This window comes from Rhopilema esculentum, chromosome 21 (assembly GCF_057945365.1).
Source record: "Rhopilema esculentum isolate cy_ngs chromosome 21, ASM5794536v1, whole genome shotgun sequence".
Classification (NCBI taxonomy): domain Eukaryota; kingdom Metazoa; phylum Cnidaria; class Scyphozoa; order Rhizostomeae; family Rhizostomatidae; genus Rhopilema; species Rhopilema esculentum.
Window position 1 is genome coordinate 3,781,123 of NC_142835.1, and position 20,348 is coordinate 3,801,470.

Below are 20,348 nucleotides of genomic sequence, written 5' to 3' on the forward strand. Positions count from 1 at the left end.
ATGCTCTTTAAAATAATTTGCTACATCAATTACTGTTGAATTTTCAGTCAGGTCATTTTGGGTTGAAATTGTAGTTTGACCACTGTATCAGAAGCTTTGATAGTGTAGGAGATAAGCAGGATGAATGCCCAAATCGTGATAAAAGCATTAAAATTTGTACAAACATACAATTTGGCATACTGAAAAAGATGGGACCGGTACCCAGTACGAGAAATGTCCTTAAGAGCTATTTTTAGAACGACTCATTGTTCCCAGACTCCTAAATTGATTATCTCTATAACTTTGTTGAAAATAAAATCAGTGACATGAAAATAAGTATAAATGCTAATCATTATCCGAAAATGAGATTTAGATTCACACCCATCGTCAAAATGCCCCCAAATGCTACTTTTAGACCATGTACTCCTTCCCAGACCTCTAGCACGCTCATTTCTACAACTCCGCTGAAACAAAAATCAATAGCAAGCAACTTTATTTAGATACTAATTACAACACACTGAAAGGATCTGGATCGACAAGCATCTTCAAAATGCTCCACATGCTGTTTTTAGAATGCTTAATTGTTCCCAGAACCCTACATTGATTATTTCTATTAAACTTTGTTGAAAATGAAATCAAAGACATGAAATTTAGCAGGAATACTAATCCTAACAAGCAAGAAATTTAGAATGATTTGGATTTAGACATTTAAAGGATTTACTTCGATCTCCATAATGCTACCCGAATGCTGTTGTTGGAATGTGTAGTAGTTCCCAGATCTCTAAAGAGTTCTTCTCTGGAATGTCGCTAAAAGCCAACTAAATGTTATTAATCTTGTAAAAGTACTTATTTGAAAGTACGATTAACACGATCAAATTAACTTTGATCACAAATGATTTCGCGTTGGGAAGATAGTTTCAGTACTCAGTTTGACGGAACACTAAAAAAGGGCACTCAGTTTGTAATGAGTCGAATCTTTGCAATCACGAGGAGGTAGATGGAAGCCAATTTTTGGTAGACTTTTTTATCATCGTAATTGCTAAATTTACATGCTTTAATATATCGAAAAGCTTTGAGTAGAGTTGGCTACTGGAAAAAATAACAGGGGATACCGATCCAACATATTCATGTAGGCATCGCGAGATACTGTATTTCATGTTTCGGTATGCACCATCTGTTTTTGATACAGTTAAGTCGTTTGCTGCTAGAGGGAGGACTACTGCGTGGCAGACATGGAAGTCTTTTCCTCATAGAAGTTAAGTCTTCGAGCAGGTCATTAGTGCTAACCGACAAGAACTTTGCATTCAGGAGCAGATCGAGGTTCATTGGTGCCCAAGCACTCATCGAACTGGGTGCCCCCTCCTTTTACCAATGAACAAAGGCTAAGAAAAGGGGAAGATTCAGGAGCGTTGTGGCTAGGCGGGATACCGGTAAATTTCCCGGTGGGTCCCTTAAAAGTGAATTTTTAGAAACCCCGGAAAATATTTAATATGAAAAAAATCCTTGACGAGAAAATTCCTCATTTACATGTAGACTCAAGTTCACAGTTCAGAATTAGAGGAGGCCAGCATAAACAAACAGGCCCGCGTGAAAGAGATGCGTGAAATATGAACAATGCCGCCGAGAGGGGGACAAGGAGGGGTAAACTGCCCCAGGGCCTCGAGGTCTTCTTAAAGCTTCTTGAAGCAAGGAAGTCCAATTTAAGAACTGAATTTCAACTAAGGGGCGATGCATAAATGACGTCCTCGCAGAAGAGCAGGGAGGTTTACGGATTTGGTGATGGAAGGTGACACTTAGAGAGGGGGAGGGGAGAGGGGTTTCCGACTTTGGTGATGTCATCTTGGTAAAAGTAGGATCATCTTTTTCAAGGAAAATTGCATTGAGCTATATCTATAAGGACTAGTACGTAGGTTAGTTCATAGCAACAGGTTTATCTCCAGCAGAATATGAAGATACAAGAAAATTATCTTTGAAATCTTCATCAAAACTGCTTTATGATACCTCACAACTGCCACTATCATAAATCCTATCATAACCTTTTATCGCCAATTCAATCCTTGTTTTCATGTAAAAATTGGTATCTATCCAAGAAGCGAAATGACCTACAGCCAGTGTGTAGCCTTGAAGAAAAATTATTGTGCTATTTTGACTTCCAATAGAGGGTTATATTGACATAGCAAAGCTTTTGTAGACAATCTGATGATTCAGCGACCAACTCATCGAGAATTTGGGGTGTCACACTCCGTGGTAAACGACTGCAAAAAATATTCTGAAATGTATTTCAAGTTAATTAAAAGGGCATGGCGTGCACGTAAGTGCTCTGTCATGTTTGTGTTTGCGTAAAGTGTGCACTACAGCATTGGATTTGTTCCATACTTTCTGCAGTCTTAAAAGAGACTATGGTTAGAGAAAAGGGGATACACCCCAACAAATACAGCAGACGAACCTTTAAAAATGATAAAAACTGGCATATTTGTCATTTTTCATAGGTGCATAATTTCCAGGTACGTACCATTTTTGCCGACCTGTGGTTTGTGATTGGCCCCGCTATGATCATTTTGTCACGGCCCTTTTCTAGGAGCCACAACGCCTCTGGGGAAGATGATATCAGGTTTGTTGATTTTGGTTTTAAGAAAACAGGTTATAAGAATCTGGGGTGCAAGGAAGACGTTCCAAAGAGTTTGAAGTTTACAAGCTCTACTCTAGGAAGGAAAGACGAGGAGGATTCAGAATATATCTTGGGGAATCAGCAATAAAAGATCAGATCTCCTGGTAGCAATGTGTATGGAAGTAACTGTCAAAAAGGGATTGCTTAACAATAGAACGCCGGGGAGAATGAAGTTGCAGAGATTTGTAAGGTTGAAGTTATTGATGAGATAAAAAGTATTTTACTGTAAGGATTTAGGTTTTGTCGAGAAGGCATAAAAAAGATTTGGAAGCGCCAACCCATGTATGAGAGCAATGCACCAAGAAATCATGGCATTAGACCTATCAGAGAAAATGCTGTCAATCCACATAATAATAGAGCGTTACAAACCATACATGTGGTGTTTTGGATGACGAAGTTTTCTGCTACACAAAATCAAAAACCCTAAAGGTGCAGGAGATCACTCTGCAAATACAAAAGAAGTCAATAACATCAAAAGTTAAAGATAACTACTTATACTAAGTGCTTATACTTATCTATTAGAATTTAGAGAAAGAATCAAAGAAGGTGATGGGTATATTCTTACTAATGCAGTAGCATATCACGGATACCGTACACATTACGCCTTAGACAGAGAGTTCACAGGAAAAATGTGACTTTGTTAAAGATCATATTGACCAACAAAGGCCGAAGTCTTCTTCAAGAAGCAGAAAATATACATCAATCTGTAATAGTTTTGTCAATTTCTTTTACATTTACTAGGGAACATAACCTAAACAAGAAACAAAATATTTTGATCAATTTACATCAGCGTTGCCAATTTGACATTTTCCACCTTATTTTCTTTTCTTCTCACCAATTTCTCAACAATGTGATGCCCCTTTTGACTGTGATGCCCTAAGCACATGCTTAGTCTGCTTAATAGTTAATACGACCCTGCATGCGTTGATACAATGGTTCGTCACCAAAGTTTGCACATTGTTGGCAGTATACAAAGGAGGGTAAGTAGAAAGTTAAGTTAAACCCCTCCCCAGTTTTGATATTTCAGAGCCACTGCCATGACAGGTGCGAATTAAAGCCTGTTTGGCATTGATATCATTAGAATCTAAATCAAGTTGCTTGTTATTGATTTAATTTTTAGCGAAGTTGTAAAGATTAGCGTGTTAGAGGTCTGGAAACAAGTACATAGTCTAGAAATAGCATTTGGGGGCATTTTGATGATGGGTGTGAATCTAAATCACATTACCGTGTTATAATTATCATTTATACTAACTTTCTTGTCATTGAATTTGCTTTCAACAAACCTTTAGAAATAATCAATTTAGGGTTCTGGGAACAATTAAGCATTCTAAAAACAGCATTTGGAGCATTTTGAAAATGCGTGTCGATCCAGATCCTTTCAGTGTGTTGTAATTAGTATCTAAATCTGGGAAGGAGTACATGGTCTAAAAAAAGCATTTGGGGACATTTTGACGATGGGTGTGAATCTAAATCTCATTTCCGGGTTATGATCAGCATTTATACTAATTTTCATGTCATTGATTTTATTTTAAACAAAGTTATAGAAATAATCAATTTAGGAGTCTGGGAACAGTTAAGCATTCTAAAAATAGCATTTTGGGGCATTTCTCAGACTGGGTCCCGACCCCATCTTGTTCAGCATATCAAACCATGTAGCTGTGCAGATTTTCGTGCTTTTATCACAATTTGCACAGGATCCTCGTTTCAGAGGCCTTGGCTTCTACACAATGTACAGTTACATTTTGCAATAAAGTTTTGAATCTTTACCAAAGAAGTAGAAAACAGCGGGCCAGGCCATCGCTCCCGACAATGTCATTCCAAGAACCGTTCCAGCAACTGTTCCTAAAAATATAGAAACAATGAAGACAGGTCAAAACAAAGCGTCTAAACAATTCCAAAATCAGTCTTAATTAACCCCCCGGCCCGCAACAAGATTTCAAGTGGCGGACTAAAGCGAAGGGAATTATGCAAAAAAACTCGAAAGCGCCGCTAGCATCGTACATGGGTGCGAAAGATTTTTACGGAGAGACAGCGGAAAGGAGAGTACCAGGTACTAATAAAGGAATTAAACTGCACGACCATGAGTTTTGAGCCCCGGTAAAAGGCTCTGTATCACACTCCGTTACCTTGTGACTGGTGATTCGCATGTGACAATTGCAGGTAGCGATCGTGTTGGTATTACAACAGTTTCGCGGATAATTAAAGAGACTTGCAAAGCTATATGGGAGAGCATGCAAGAGGGGGGGGGGGTTATAAAGGCACCGGACACACATGATGAATGGCTCAAGATTGCTGAAGGTTTGAGATTTGTTGGGACTTTCCCAACTGCATCGGCGCGATGGACGGCAAACATGTTGTCTTCCAAGCACCCCCAAGATCTGGCTCCTCCTTTTATAACTATAAAAAGACCCATAGCATCGTATTGCTAGCAGTTTGCAATCACAAATATGAATTTATTTTGGTTTCAATTGGAGATACTGGTAGGGAGAGCGATGGCAGGGTTTTTTCTGCAAGTGACATTGGTCATTCTTTAACAAATAATTTATTGAACATTCCACTCTCACGAGCTCTCCCAAACAGTACTATCGAGTTACCCTTTGTTATTGTTGAGGATGAGGCTTTCCCTTTGAGAGTAAACATGATGAAATTAAGTTAAACAAGCTTAATTTTCGAATTGCAGTTCGCACAAAACTTGTTGTAATTTGATTTTTGCTAGAGCGTTTTTCTGTTTTGGCAAGGCCTTAAGGCTGTCTACCAAACTCAAACAGAAAAGTTCATCAGCATCTTTAGCTTCTTTTGGTCGGTTTGCACCAGGGCGGTGTCCAAAAATTGACAGTTTCGATGCCTCTTCGCTCTTCCTTTTTTTACACTTGGAGAATTGAACACCATAACATCTTGTGTCTCATCTTCTTGAGAATTTTGTTCATTTGGGATTACAATGTTGCTTTCAGTTTCTCTATTCACTAGCGTGTCTCTAAGAAAAGGAGTTGCTCGAAAAAAATATTTTTTATTACTGTTTATATTCCCGTTTCCACTTGTTACTGGGTTTTTCCGCTTGTTACTGAGTTGTTCTCTTTGCTCCTCGTTATTTAAACATGGCGCAAACAAAAAGGTCTAGATGCTTTTACAGGCAGCAACTGGGCCAGCTAAAAGGCAAAAAGCACGCTAACAGAGATTTCCAATCAGAACTTGCAAGCAAGATGTGAAGAACGACCAATTTCAGATTACATCCTGAAAGGTAGATATCGATTGCTTGGTCACATATTACATTTATCTATCGAGAAACCAGCAGTAAAGGCGTTGATATTCTACTTTGGAAGAGCAGAAAAAAGATTCAGTGGCAGACTGCGAGAAACTATCGTAGCATGTAGCAACATTAAACAAAGATATCATTTCCTGTACCAACTATCAAGAACAAAGGAGATTTTGACCAGATGAGATCGACAGAACAAGACCGTAAAGCTTGGAGCTGGCAGAAACATTATAGAAATAAATTGCAGAATAGTTGAAGCAGAAACCACATTAAACCTTCATGACGCAACTGCAATTATGTTAAATATATATGTATACATTCCTAATTCATATATATATACATGCCATACCTGAAAAAGATATCGTTGACAGCCTGCTTCTTTCAATTGGTGGAGCCCATCTGCTCCAAATCGCATGCATGCATGGAAAAGTGACGCCCTGTGAAGTGAAGATTAGACTGTAGTTAATTGGGAAATGAAGAAAAAGACTACATTGGTCCCTCTGAGAAAGTGGGAAATTTTAAATGGGATACTGCCATTGTCAATAAAAGCTAACTAAAATCTAGATTACACAAAAAACTAGCGAAAGAAATATTTTCTAACTTAAAAAGTTTCAAAAGTTAAATAATTTGGAATGTCAGCGTACCTGAGATAATCCTTGCAACACTCTAACAGCTATGAGAAACTTGATACTCATTCTTGCTGCTAATGGTGTTAGTAATGTAAACAGTCCTGTCATTAGAATACCTCCACCAAAAAGGTTTTTCCCACCAAAACGGGCTGCAAGATATCCAGAAGGTATTTGGGTGATGATGTAACCATAGTAGAAAGAGCTCAGGATGATACCTGTCAAGCCAAAAAATGAATTTATAATGAAAACAAAGGAAATCTGCACGAGATACAGCCAAGCAATACCACATCCATCCCAATTTCCAGCTTTTGAATCAGAAGGTATCATTAATACTCACAAATATTAACATACCTGTCAAGCTACTGTGGTGTCCTGCCGTCAGAATTTGTGTTCTAAACTAAAATTTTGCGTAAAATCCAAATTGATAATTTAATGTAAATACCAAAAACAAACGACTCATTGTGAATATTACGTAATAAGAAACAATAGAGTTTACAAAGATTCATTAAATGAACTGCTTATCAAAACTTTAATATAGTTAGAAACGTTTTTACAAAATTACAATGACCAACATCCTTAAGTTTCAAATTTCAATATTTGTCAAAAAGAAAATGATTATCTTACTGGTTAGCCAGAACGTTCTTGTAAATGAATATGGCGCGATGGAAATACTTCATAGTTTTTAAACAAACGTATTCATGTAGCAAAAAACACATCGGAAGTGGAGCAAAACGTGATATTTTCAGCTTACGCCATAAGACCTTAATATCACCGACGTTGCAAAAGACATACGCAAAAACCTGAAGACCTGACAGTTATGTATTAAGCATTAGTATCTACCCCTAGGCGTTTTCAAGGAACAGGCATCTAACTCCGGAAGTATTTCTGATCTGTAGGCAACATTAATAAAGTTCCTGCAATAATACTTTGCATTTAAATCTCAGGATTGACACCAGAAAGAGGTGTAATAAAGTGGCAGCTGCCACTTACAATTCAGAAAAGAGCAATGCAATGTTTTGGAAATAACATACTATTGAATAACATACTACAGGCATTTTTTCACAATAAATTCAAGTACCTTGTTCTTTTGTGTTCCAAGAAAAGTCTGCTGGCTCCTAGCGAAAAGATTTGCAGACCACTTAGCTTGTATTCAAGTTTAAAGTAAATCAGAAATGTTGAGAAGACAAAAAGCCATTTCAAGCTTTCGTTAAGATAAATTATCAGATGATATGAATTGGTTCAAGCTATAAAATTTTATGACAGTACCCCTAAAAAAGTAAAGAATGTTTTAGCTGTATAATCGCAAAATCTAAATTCTCACTGGTTATACATCTCACTGGTTATACAAATCTATTGTACCCTTGAATTGGTTTTAGATCACAAGTTTGAAAATAGCAAACTGTGCAAATTTAAAGGAAAGTTCATGAAATGTTTACTTTCAACATAAATATGAAAAAAATGCTTGAAAGCAAAAACTCGGGGTAAGTAAGTTAAAGAAAATGAACCTACTGTAAAAACAACATAGCCAAAAGAGTTGGTTATCGTTTTATTTGAAACCATGGCAACTAAGGCAACACTGAGATTGACTCGTAACGAATAGAGATTTAACAATCCCAAAAAGCTTAGGATTGCCAGCAGATATCTTTTGGGTAACCAGCTGCATGTGACTCTCCATTTTTTACGGTTTTCTTTCATTTGTTGCTCACTTGGACTGTCCTCAATGACCGAGTGATCCATTATGCTTTGAGCATATGGGTTACTTTTTGACAGGTTTTGCCTAAATATAATAAAAAATTAACTTTTGAATAACTACTAATAAGTTAAGGCTTAAATGTAAAAGAGTGTACAGACCAACATTTCAATAAAAACCAGAATATTTCTAATTAGTGAATTGCAGCCACAAATACATACTACACATTATGGAAAGAGCAATTTCTTTTTAAATTTTCTTTAAAATATAAAACAGTTATGGTTTTCCCTTTTGATAGGGCCAGTGGCTCTTGTTTTTTACAATTTCCATCTTTTTTCTTAGGTGTGGAACCATTTTTGGCTAACATAAGCGTGGGGCCTGGGGCCATGGCCTCCCTTAAAACCAGCACTGGATAGGGCCAAAAATATTAGGAACTTGTAGTAGCACTGTACGTATTGTTCTCTTATGCAATACTGTAGAACTGTATTGTAGAACGTCAATTGAAAACTGTTTTTCGAAATTCCATTGAAACCTACAGTTGTTGAACAAAAAAAGATCAGGTTAAGTTTTTCTCTCAGAATGAAACGTTTGCAAGCTGAACAAATTTAAGCCAATCCACAAGAAGACTTGTCGATGAAATACATCGAAGGAATTTCTGATAACAATTAATCAACCAGTCAATTCATTTTGAAGCAGTAAAGATTTTACAGGCAGGATAAAATACCAAGTAATCAAGCAGAAGCATGGCTTTTTAGACTTTATTCAAAGAACTCCATGTTTTTGGCTCAAGATCACTCGTACAAGTCGTGTGCTAAAGCTGTACAGTGGCGTTTCTCAGGGAGGGGGCAGGGGTTCACGGCCCCCTGGAAATTTTCTCTAGCCCTTGTTTTGCCCCTCCCCCCAGTCTTTTCAAAAGTTTCTATTAAAAATTCAATGTTTTCTTCCGAAGTTGTTCAATCGCTTTTTGACTTTGTTGGGGTGCGCAGGATCAGCCCAATACCATCTCAGTACACCTTGGCTATCTAATATTGCTTATCAAAGTTGCATGGCTTGAAATTCTGTATAACAGAATGATTTGCTTGATTTCATGGAGGTTGGATATAAGACATAACTACTATGGAAAAATTTTACCAATCAACCTCACAAACCTATTAGACTTTTATTTTTTAGAAGTTTAGTTCTTCTGTTGAAAACCATGTTCATGATGCATTATTGTTAAACAGATAAAACTCAGTGGAGTAACAGAACAAAGTTACTTTTAGTCATATAACAAACGGTCCCGAACCTTTAGGGCCCCCAGCAACAACTTTTCTTTGTTATTCTTCCTAGGGGACACAACTGCTCCTTACTAGACAGGGAATTTTTTGTAACAATCTAGCAAACTGGGTAACCGAAATTTTTGAAGTGGATATGACTTCTATGATGGTTGCTCGTCAATTTAAGCCTTGGGTATATTGGTGGTTATTTAACATCCCTGTCCTAAATTCCTTGTTTATACACCACAAATAAAACTATTTGGCATAATAATAACAGCCTTGATAGAGCTGTACCAAGGACACACTTATCTATAGAGAGCTAAGAACCGGTGCCTTGTAGCCAGCTAATTTTGAGCCACCACGCCACTACATTACATTATACAAGTTCCCAAAGTAATAGCTGGCGTCTGCTCCTATAACTGAAAGTTTGGCTCCCGGAGGTAAAGGTTGGCATTCATCAAGGGTTTTTTCTAAGCCCTTTGCTATTTATCATCGCTTCGGAAGCACTGTCTAGAGGGAATTCCGTGTTGCCTGCCTATGAGAGCCTCCAGAGATGGAGCTAGCCAAAAACCTTGTATTGACAGGATCAAAGAATTGACTACGGTCAATAATGTAATTGACTACGGTAATTGTATTGACTACGGTCCATAGGATCACGTTAACCGGTTTTACCACGCCCGTTGGCCCGTAATTTGCTTGTGAAATTTGAATTCTTTTCGAATTTTTTTGATGTGAAAACCGCTGGCAAAACATGGTCTATCAATCAGAGTTTCTTCAAATTACTTAAAAATGTAGAACCGGATTTGTGAGGCTCTGGTACCCTGGGTATAAATCTGTATTCCCACCACAAAAACAAAACGACCCTTTTGAAGATTGAAATGTGTGAACAAATAAAAGAACATTCACTTTTAAACACGTAACAATAAATATGAACAGTAACAAGAAAATTTGTGATTTCTTTCTTCTTCCATTTCTTTATAAACTTTGATCTCGGAAGAGGATTTCGCTTTTGTATTTGAGCCAGTTTGGTATTGAAAGTTTCTTAACATTATGTGGTTTATAACCTTTTGTGGTTTTGCTTAAAACATCCATAAGACTGATTTTGTCTGAAATTTTGTTTGTCCAAAATGCCAAAAGTATGCCTGCAGTTTATTGTCTGAAAATCTATTCGCTGAAAATGTTTGTACTTACTGCAGGTGAATCTTGCAGTCACCGTGCGAGATTCCTACTTCTGCTTAACAATTTGACGGGGACTTGCTTTTTTTAAAATAAAAAATGTCGGCTCGAAACTTGAAGAATACAGAAAAATAAGGCATGCAATGCAATTTTAAATGCAATTATAATTGGTTTCTTGTGCCAGAATCATGTGTACTTTTTAAATTATGCTCAAAAGCACGTTTTAGAGAAGAAAATTGTAATAAAATTGATGAAACATATCGCTCCGGCCCATCCAAAACCATGGGCGTTGCTGGTGAATAAAAACTATTCGGTCTTCAAGGCGCTACGCCTTGATTCGGTCTCCATCTTCAATGGTTATTTATTCATCAAAAAATTGAGTTATTTCTCTTTTTCAACAAAATTATACGTTTTATATGACTTAGGAAGTGAAAGAAAATTCGAAATGTTCCCTAAATAATAACAAAGTGCAGAAACCGACTGTAGAGTATGAACAATAGTGGAGTAGTAATTTGCACAACACACTAAAAGAACAAAAGCAATTCATCTTGATAACCCTTCGAGATCTGTTGCTCATGCAAAGCACACAAATACACGCTTGTAGTTATACCATACCTTTAATGCTATTTTCATCTGTACTGCCTCATTATTTGTCCTCTGTCCAGTGATAAAATATTTTGGGTTGTTACAGTTCATGATCTTTCTTTGTGATTGTGACTTGGGCTCATTGCCATTGTGGCATGTGATAAAGACAGCAAAAAAGCAACGGTCTGCCGACTTTTACGTGAATCATTATTTCGAAAATACAATGAAACATCAGAATGACAATGGGTGAGGTTTACCTTATATTGTTCTTCTTCCCAGTTAGATGCTGTACTGCTTCTCAACTCCTGTCTCCATTCCGCACACGAATTTATAAGTGGCTCTGGTACCCCGGGTATTGTTAGATGTTGCTGTCTCTAAAGCTTGATTTAAAAATCACGGGTTATTGGCTAAATTTCGGGAAGAGGTCTGCTGTTAGTACATTAAAACTTGTAACGTTGGCTAGACTAATTTTTGCGAAAATAAAACCGTTGGCTAGACCAATTTCTACAAAAAGACACTTTTTGCATACACGCTTTTTTTTTTATAAGGAACCTAGCTCGGGCCTAGTTCTTTAAATTCCTTATTTTGAGACCTGTTTTGACCACTTTGTAGTTCTAAAAGTTCCTTAATAGTTCCTTAATTTTAAGTTGGCATTTAGTGGACAATAATTAGTACAGACGCAAGAAAAACAATCAAATTCAGCGTTTTGCTATAAACTTAAGAAAAGATAACAAGTTAAAACACAAAGAAGCTTCATATAATATAAAATTAATAATAATAGTCATTAAAGAAGTTGCATATCCACTCCATTGATGTCGTCTGACACAATGTAGTCTTCAGTACCGTCTTCGAAAAGAACTCTAAACTCTCCCAGCTTGGTGTTGAACCACTTCACTTGTCCAGTGTGCCATTCGTCGTAGAATGCGCGTATTTTTTTATTAATCAACTCATGTTCGTAGACACGATCTTTTACATGGTCTACTCTTTCATGCTCAAGCTCGTCAGGCTCAAGTTCTTCATCCCCTTCATCTTCTTCATCACTTACATCTTCCTCACAGGCTGCTGAGGCCTCTGGTATTTGTACAGACAGTGGATTTTCGGGCCAGTCACAGGCAATGGTGGTGGTATTTAGTACCCAATCAGACCTTCAGGCTGAATTTTCTTGTCCTCCGACCCATCAGCCGTTATTAAGCAGCCTGTCTTTTCAAAGCATCTGTACCGTGATGAGGCATAGCTCTCACTGGAAAGCCTATTGTATGCCTCACCAACCCAGTGTGTAATTAGAATTCTTCGCTTCTTGACATCCAGTTTTTCAACACTGTTCCCAAGCCAAAGATCTATATTTTCGGCACTTTGCAGCCACTCATCTTGGAGGGTTCGAACCAAAGACTTCAGCATGTTTCCAAAGCCACAATCTACAGGTTGCCAGATGTCTGTCGCACCGGCCAAACCGAACCAAACAACACCATTTAATTTTCTGACCTCACTCAGAAACAGATCATTAGTTTGCGCACTTAAGTTGTCGCAGAAAAGAACGAATTCTTCATTTTCACCTGTTTCGGAAGAATTTTGGACAGCTGGTTTCAGAGTTCTCTTCACCCAGTCGATGCTGAAATTGATGTCTGCCCAGGCGTTTGTCTGCCAGTAAACATCCACGTCTTTGTGGTATGCCTGTATTTCATCCTGGCTGATTCTTTTCCCTGTTCCACGGAAAATAATTGCAATTTTGACTGGCGGTCCTTCGGCTGCAAAGCAGATTTGTAACGTGCACTGCCGCTTATCAAGTCCCGGTCCCGGTGTGCTGAAAAAGAATTAAAGATAGCAATTTTAGAAGGAGTGGACAAATGAGCAGCCCCCCAATTTTTATAATATTTCCAAATTAATTTTTTAAAAGGCCCAGTCTGGAAAGAGTTTAAACAAAAAGCAGAAAGCGGTTTACCTGACCCAGGTTCGATGGTTTCTTTGTTCTCCGCGCGGAAAGTGTTTTTCGTATGTTGTTTTACAATCGACCGCAAACGGCATAGGAACTTGGTCAACGTTGAAGCGTTTAGATGGTCGGAATCTCCCCCATTTGCTGTCATAGGAAGGCTTTGCGTTTCCTGTCTTGATCAAGCCTTCGCGCAAAGTTGTGTGCCAACCAATCATGCCTGGCAAGAAGCTCGTTTTCTCAGCCCTTTTCTTACGCTGAATTCTCCTCAACTTGATTTTGTACTTCCTGATAAAGTTGAAGACTGCAGATTTCGGGATAGCTTTAATATCTGATTGGGCACTTTGGTCGAATTCGGGGTTAATCTTCCTAGCATTTGCGTACAGCCATGCAAAAGATATTCGCATCCCCTTTGATCTTGCTTGTAGGAACTTTTCGTGAAGCATCACGAAGACTTGCTTATGCCTTGTGCTGGGTCTGATCTTTTTCATCATTTTCCTGTGGCTATCGGCGGCTGCATCAGTAATTTTCTTCTCATTTTTAACCCAGGTCGATACCATCGATTTAGAGATGTTGTATTTGAATGCAACGTCATTCTTTTGGTTTTTCTTTGCTTCCTCGATAACTTTTAGCTTAAATTCGGTGTCATAAGATAGTCTGTTCTTCTTCTCTCGATGGTGCTGACTGCTTTCTCCTGCTTCTGACGCTCTAGCACTTTTCTCTATCTCTTGACATTCCTCTACAGTTTCTTCGATGTTCTCATCCACATCAATAGCAGTTGGTTCTTTTTGTGGCTCAACAGCCTCGGCGCTACTTTCCAAGATCAATGGAATTTCATCGATTTTTTTAGTTGGTTGTTCTTTTTCTCTCTCACTGTCTTTTTTCGAAGTGCACCAAGACACGTGCATCGTAAGGCCAGACTTACTTTTGAAATGCTTGTTGCATGTGTCACAACGATACAAACTTACATCATCATCCTCAACAAACGAACGACCAGGGACTTCTTGTAACTCATTTCGATGAGGTATCTTTTTAGAAAAACCGAACTTGAACAACGTTGACTGCTTTTTCTTATCTCCCATATTGCAACTACTGTAATACTCAGCCACACACACAGAATAAGAATTCTATTTTGTTGTGACTAACCTATTTGACTAAAACTAAAACACCTAAAGTGTGAATTCACAACAAAGCACAGCTGCATGTGAGGTGAGTTAAAACGGAAATTTCTCATGTTGATTCTTGGCCCCATGAGCATGGCCGGTTTTACTGAAAATCAATGGAACCGGCTTCCTAATTGTAAATTGTGCGGAAATATAAATATATTCAAAATTAAAAAGTTCCTTAGGGATTTGGCCTTTAGTAGTAAAAGTTCCTTAAGTTTTTTGACCTTCTACATGTAGGTTCCTTATAAACGGTTCCTTATAAAAAAAAAAGCGTGTAGTCCTATATTGAGAAGCGATACAATTTGCTAAATTCATTTTCAAGCCATTCGTGTTAGCAGCTATATCAAAATTGTTGGTTTGAAATCGGAAATGTCAAGATAAAACATCAAACAAAGTAATAGCTAACAGATAATTACAGATAAAGGCAAGTGAAAATATTTAGCTACCAATCATTCCAAAAATCTTGCAACCCTGAAAGTGTAAAGTCACGATATACTCCAAAATGATAACCACAGATGCTGGTGTGAATTTTTTGCATTCGGTAGTGATAGACAACGGATCAATGGAAACAATGTTTTTTTATAGAAAATATCAAAGTTATGCCAGAGTTATGCTGAATCTCAAATTATGCTAAATGGTGATTTTTGGCGATTATTTTGTCAAAAGGATAACATTATGCTGGATCTGGTCACACCAGTGTTTCCATTTTTCAAATTTTTATTTTCTTAAAGCGAGGCTGAATTTTCTCAAAATTCCTTTAAACTCTTTAACCAGAATTTTGTATTTTTTTTGTTTATATCCTTGTTAGTTTTATCCCATAATGATACGAAACAGCTAAATAATCATCATAAATTACAAAGGTTTCACGTCAATCAAGCATCTGGCTCAGATATTACTGTACAGAACTGTACAGTAGTACTAGGTAAAAGGACGACAACAACAAAGAAAAAATAGAAGCGGATCTTTGCATGATAAAATATATCATATTTATGCTAATTTTGATTTTTAGCGATTATTGATAAAATTATATAAAATGAATATAAGGCAAGAAGATTAATTTATGTCATAGAGATCAAGTCTACAATTCGGTTGTAAATTTTATCCAAAGTTTTATTTTATCAGCCTCAGTTGCTTTTCCATCAATTCTCCTATGCAGGGCAATCATCTCTTTTGAAGGTTATAATGAAGCAGCCTCGTGCGATCCCTTGTTTTCAGAAAGTACTTCGTCTGCATAAGAGCAAGAAGATATTCATGTTTTTGCGGTATGCGATGATCATTCTTAATGAGCTTCAACTGAATAAAAACTCTTTCGACCAAAGCATTAGAAAATGTAAATGACAGAAGTTCTGCAATGAATTTAGGCGAGTTTGTCTGTAAAAGTGTGCCAGCACTATTGGTGTCCTTGAAAACATTGTTCCAATAATCTTGGCATTTCATCTCTCCACTGAGGCTGGCATTGAGGGCGTGAGATCTTTACTTCGCATAAACTCTCTTCAAGGAGGCAACCTGAATACAGTGAGAGAAAATATAGGGGTATGTATGGGGGGCTCAGGCCCCCCGAATTAGCGATCTCATCGGAAATTTCGGGCTTTCGTCGGATAATTGACAAATGTTCAATGTGTCGAAAGCCCATCCAAGACACATCTAGTTTTTACAGCACGCGATTGCTGCGGCAGATCCCATCAACCGCTGTAAAATGAGCAAAATTGGCCCACAGCCCCTCCGATACTATGTTTTGGCCACAGCCAATGAAATGTCACAACGAAGATTTTCAACATCAAATAGCTGAGCAGCACAATCTTCTAACAAATCAATCTATATCATACCGCCACGACCGATCAAAAAAACTAGCGATTCTTCTTGCATGATTACACCATCTCTATGGATTACACCGACCTGTGATAATTATGCAAACAATTCTATTCAATCCTCGTACGCAACTATGCTCTCGGTTACACAGACCCTCTACTTCCAAGTTAGGGGTCTGGAGCACAAACAAGGCAAAACTTTCTCATGTTACTTTGAAACAGGGGGTGTGTGTTCTTCCGCAATAAAGGAAGCTGGGGGTGTGCCGCAAGAAAGGGTATTCTTTTTCGGACTTCTTGTCTAGCCAAGGGTATACATTTTTGCAATTGTTGTTGTTGCTGTTGTTGTATTCTTATTTTAAATCGAAAATATAAATTTTAAGCTACACAGCCGTAACTTGTCTAATTCGATTATTTACAAAATATACAAATTAAATTAACATTTTTTAATAGTTTTTAAATGATGATTAAATGAAATTTAATCAGAGTTAATTTCACGAGGGGCTTTTGAGCTTTAACTAAATTGCATTAGATTGTTATTATTACTATTTCGTTATGTTTTCTTGTGCCACGCTTCCTCGCTTTTTGCTTGTATCTGCTCTACTGGTTTATGGGCAATGCAGGGAGTCTTTCGGCCTCCTGTGAATTTGATTTGTATAACTAGGGTAAGATGTGTGTTTCGTGGCGTTTTCATTCCCCTGGTTAATCTAGGGGTATTTAAGATTTTGGCATAGCGTGGGTCTCATCTTGCTTGGTGAAGTCACAATACAACTAGGCTGTTTCATCGTATTTTCCCAGCCCTCCCTCCCTCATTTTGTTTCTTTATGCTAAATGCCTTTTCAGTATAACTTTTGTTTTTCAGTAAATGCGTGTTGATTTTCTTTTATGGCATCGTTAAAACCTCTCATACCTTTAGGCATCTTTTATGCTTCTTAGAGTTTTCGGATGCTATTAGGTAGGACTGGTGCATCGGCTATTAGTGGGGAAAAGGAGCTTTTCCTGTCCATTTCCTACCAATTATCAACCATATTTGGGGGTTATTGTGTAACTTCCCTTAGTGACCCCTATATGGTAGGTTGAGCGATTGGCGCCGATGCACCAACGGCCCAACTCGCTCTCGATGATGTGGGAACGTAGCCTCATGACTGACCTTTCTGATGTCTATGGCAGTTTTCTGAGGGAGCTTCATGCCCTTTATGTTGGATTGGTATTCCCGAGTTAGTAATTTAAACACAAATTTACAATAAAATCATTAAGTTTTGCATACGTTGCATGTACAGGTTGCCCCGTCCCAGTTTCTAATTAATCTTTTGAATTGGATCAGATTTTCTGCATATTTTAATTCCTGTGGTAAGCCATTCCAAATTTGTGGTCCGAGGGACCTGAGTCTGTTTGTACCGAAAGTTGTTTGGTTTGGCCTGTAGTGCTGCAAGTCTTGTGGACGACGTGAGGATCGAGCAGAGGTTCTTTGTTCGAAAATATTTTGCATGAATTCAGGATTTAACCTTTTTACAGTTTTGAAAATTTCAATACAGAGGTTCCTTTGCCGATTTACATGCATTGTGCATTTTTGTGATTTGCAAAGCAGATCTCTATAAGATGAATCATGGTCAACGTAAAGGAATCGTAGGGCTCGTTCCAGTATTTTTTCGATTTTCTCCATAGATCTAGCCGAGGAGAAGAACCACACTAAAGGGCAGTAGTTAAAGTTAGGGAAAAGAAAGCTTTGGACCAATACTTTTTTCTCATCAAAGCCAATGAAAGATTCAAGTCTTTTGAGCACATTTAGCTGGGTTGCTGCCTTTTTACAAAGTTGGGATATGTGAATGTCAAAATTAAGTTTGTGATCTATAGTTACGCCAAGCAACTTTACTGAAGCTTCAGGATTTATAGTTTTCCCTTGAATAGAAATGTCCAATGGTCCTTTTTTTATCCTTTCTGACTAGAAGAGCATGAAATTTGTCTGGGTTAGCAATCATTTCATTCTCATTGAGCAAGGCAAGGGCGATGCTTGCTTCTTTTTCCAAGACGTTAATCAATTAAGGCAGGTCATTTTAAAAATATGTTTAAGTGTTGTCATCTTCGTAATTTACAAGAGAAGCCTTTTTAATGAAATAAAACAGGTCATTAATGCAGAAATTGAAAAGAATAGGGCCAAGGACTGATTTTTGCGGTACCCCCGATATAACAGATTGAAAATCACTGTAAGTATCATGTGTACGAACTGCTTGTAAGCGCCTTTTTAAATAGGAGTAAATAAGGACTAGAGAACTTTCATCAAAACCATAAGCATGAAGTTTTGCAATAAGAAGGTCATGCGGAATACAGTCGAAGGCCTTTGATAAATCCATCAGTACTGCTCCGACAATGTAATGCTCCGACGAGTCCATTTATTAGAACAGATGTAGCCCTATCATGTTTAAAAATATGCTTAACGTGGATATATTTCATCTCTTCAATTTTTACAGTTATGATAAAGTACATAATATTATGGATCATTAATTTTCGTTTATTTTCAAAAATCGTTAAATGGATACCCTGTAGTTGATATCACTGGTTTTTACAGAGCCATGTGAAAAGCAAGAATCAAAATGCGAAAAAATGCAAAACATCTTACCAAAGTCGCTCAGATTAAAGAGGCTATAATATAATGGTGTCAATTCATATTCTATAGAATTCCAGTCTGCAACTGTGTATGTAGTTAATTTTTTAAAGTAGTACGTCACATAATAAAGGTTAAACAGTCAAGGTGAATGGTGAACCGGCCAAGGTGAAAGGTAATAGGGCAAGGGTGAAAGGACAATATGATGATACGATGTCAGTAATTAATCAAACTACATTCAGCTAAGAGACATTTTTGGAGAAAGGTACGCTTTCAAAATCGTGTTATGATTCTACCAGTTCTGTATGCTCAAAATATTCAATTTGTAAAACATACCTTTTTTAGATTCTGCGAAGTTGTCAGAAAAACCTTTGGACTGCGTTCCATATTTTGAAGAAGTCTTAAGTACGACAAAAAATTTGTTGCTGTATGACCGGTAAGTCCTTGGCCCTTGACCACAGAAAGTTGCTTTTAAATTATAAACCTCTATGTTTTCTTCAAAAATTTTGACTGAATCATCATAACATGTCATTGTTTCGTGGATTGAAAAGATGGGAAAGTTGATTATTATTCCATTTTCAGGCTGAACAGATATTTCGTAGATACATTTTTTAATACTCGAGTGGCTTCCAGGGTAGCCGGGTGAAGTGAATTTGCCATAGATGCAGCATATATTTAGGATATCATCTTATTTTATTATAGTATGTTGCCTCTTCATTATCAAAAGACTGGGTGTTGTGAATATGCTGCAGGGGATTAAAAAAAAATGAATAATTCACTAAGATACCCAACGCTTCTAGATCAGTCTATAATTTATGCATTCAGCTAGATTTCTCTCTAGACGAATTCTACAGATTCTGTAGATTCTACGCTTGTCTGCAAGTGTAATGTAGCCACTAAATCCTCTACTTGTAATGGAGCCATCGGATTTGAAAACCAACAAAACCTGACTCTCTTTTGACTCCCATACTGTTTTCGGTTGGTATCCGCACAGTGTTTCTTGCAGGGTGCTGTTCTCGTAAATTTTAGCACAGAAGTTTCTTAGCAGAGTCTTCAGCACAAAAAATTCCAGTCTGGAGTAAAAACGTCTCGAAATGGATTCTTACAATCTTGCCATCAGGAACTCGGATGTGATATCGACAAGAAACATTGCTTGGGCACTGGTCTGGATAACCGGGCGACGTAAACATTGTAGACGTTTCAGTTAAGCTATAATTGCAGACTAAAGAAGAAAAGAGGAGTTGAAATAATGGCTCTGCAATGCTAAGAAAACTTAAGGGATAAAGAAGACAGGATCTGGGAACAAGGAATCATCAACAGAGGAGGCTCACACAAGAATAGCCATAATAAATCAATCAGATCAAACAAGCCACAAGAAAGTTTGGGAGAACTATTTACACGTGAGATGGCAACCTGCAAAGGGCTGAAGGACTGTGGCCTCCCCTAGCGCTTTCAAAGTTGAAATTTCTAAATACTTCACATACGTTTTACATTTTTAATTAGCTGCTTATATTTGAGCAATTTATTTGGCCGATGGAGGAATATTTGTAGACCATTTTTTTATAAACCAATTCAATTACAATCAGAAATACTACATAACTATACTCTAAAA

The 20,348-nt window shown here is 37.5% G+C and overlaps 4 protein-coding genes across 8 annotated transcripts in view; 2 read left to right on the plus strand and 2 right to left on the minus strand.

The window, feature by feature from the left end:
- The window catches only part of LOC135684550 (vesicular glutamate transporter 2.1), an 81,643-nt gene extending 69,925 nt beyond the window's left edge, over positions 1 to 11,718 (minus strand). The window contains exons 1-6 of one of the 5 annotated variants that reach the window (XM_089115014.1): positions 11,267 to 11,718; positions 8,039 to 8,306; positions 7,608 to 7,644; positions 6,545 to 6,744; positions 6,250 to 6,337; positions 4,415 to 4,489 (exon numbers count right to left, since the gene is read on the minus strand). In XM_089115014.1, the coding sequence (XP_088971140.1) occupies positions 4,415 to 4,489; positions 6,250 to 6,337; positions 6,545 to 6,744; positions 7,608 to 7,644; positions 8,039 to 8,266 (628 nt within the window). In that variant the 5' untranslated portion in view covers positions 8,267 to 8,306; positions 11,267 to 11,718. The other 4 variants (XM_089115013.1, XM_065200157.2, XM_065200158.2 and 1 more) reach the window with 4 other exon arrangements.
- Positions 1 to 19,768, plus strand: part of LOC148957576 (uncharacterized) — a 32,540-nt gene extending 12,772 nt beyond the window's left edge. The window contains exons 2-3 of the mRNA XM_089115003.1: positions 19,082 to 19,172; positions 19,743 to 19,768. The gene's annotated coding sequence lies outside the window, so the exon portion shown is untranslated. The remainder of the gene's footprint in view (positions 1 to 19,081; positions 19,173 to 19,742) is intronic.
- Positions 1 to 20,348, plus strand: part of LOC135684543 (sialin) — a 95,208-nt gene that overhangs the window by 66,520 nt on the left and 8,340 nt on the right. The window lies entirely within an intron of this gene.
- Positions 12,021 to 14,604, minus strand: LOC135681625 (uncharacterized). The gene is made up of 3 exons (XM_089115036.1): positions 13,176 to 14,604; positions 12,502 to 13,037; positions 12,021 to 12,307 (listed from the first exon to the last, which is right to left on the minus strand). Exons 1-3 carry the CDS (start codon positions 14,243 to 14,245, stop codon positions 12,021 to 12,023), a joined length of 1,893 nt encoding a protein of 630 aa, XP_088971162.1. The 5' UTR covers positions 14,246 to 14,604.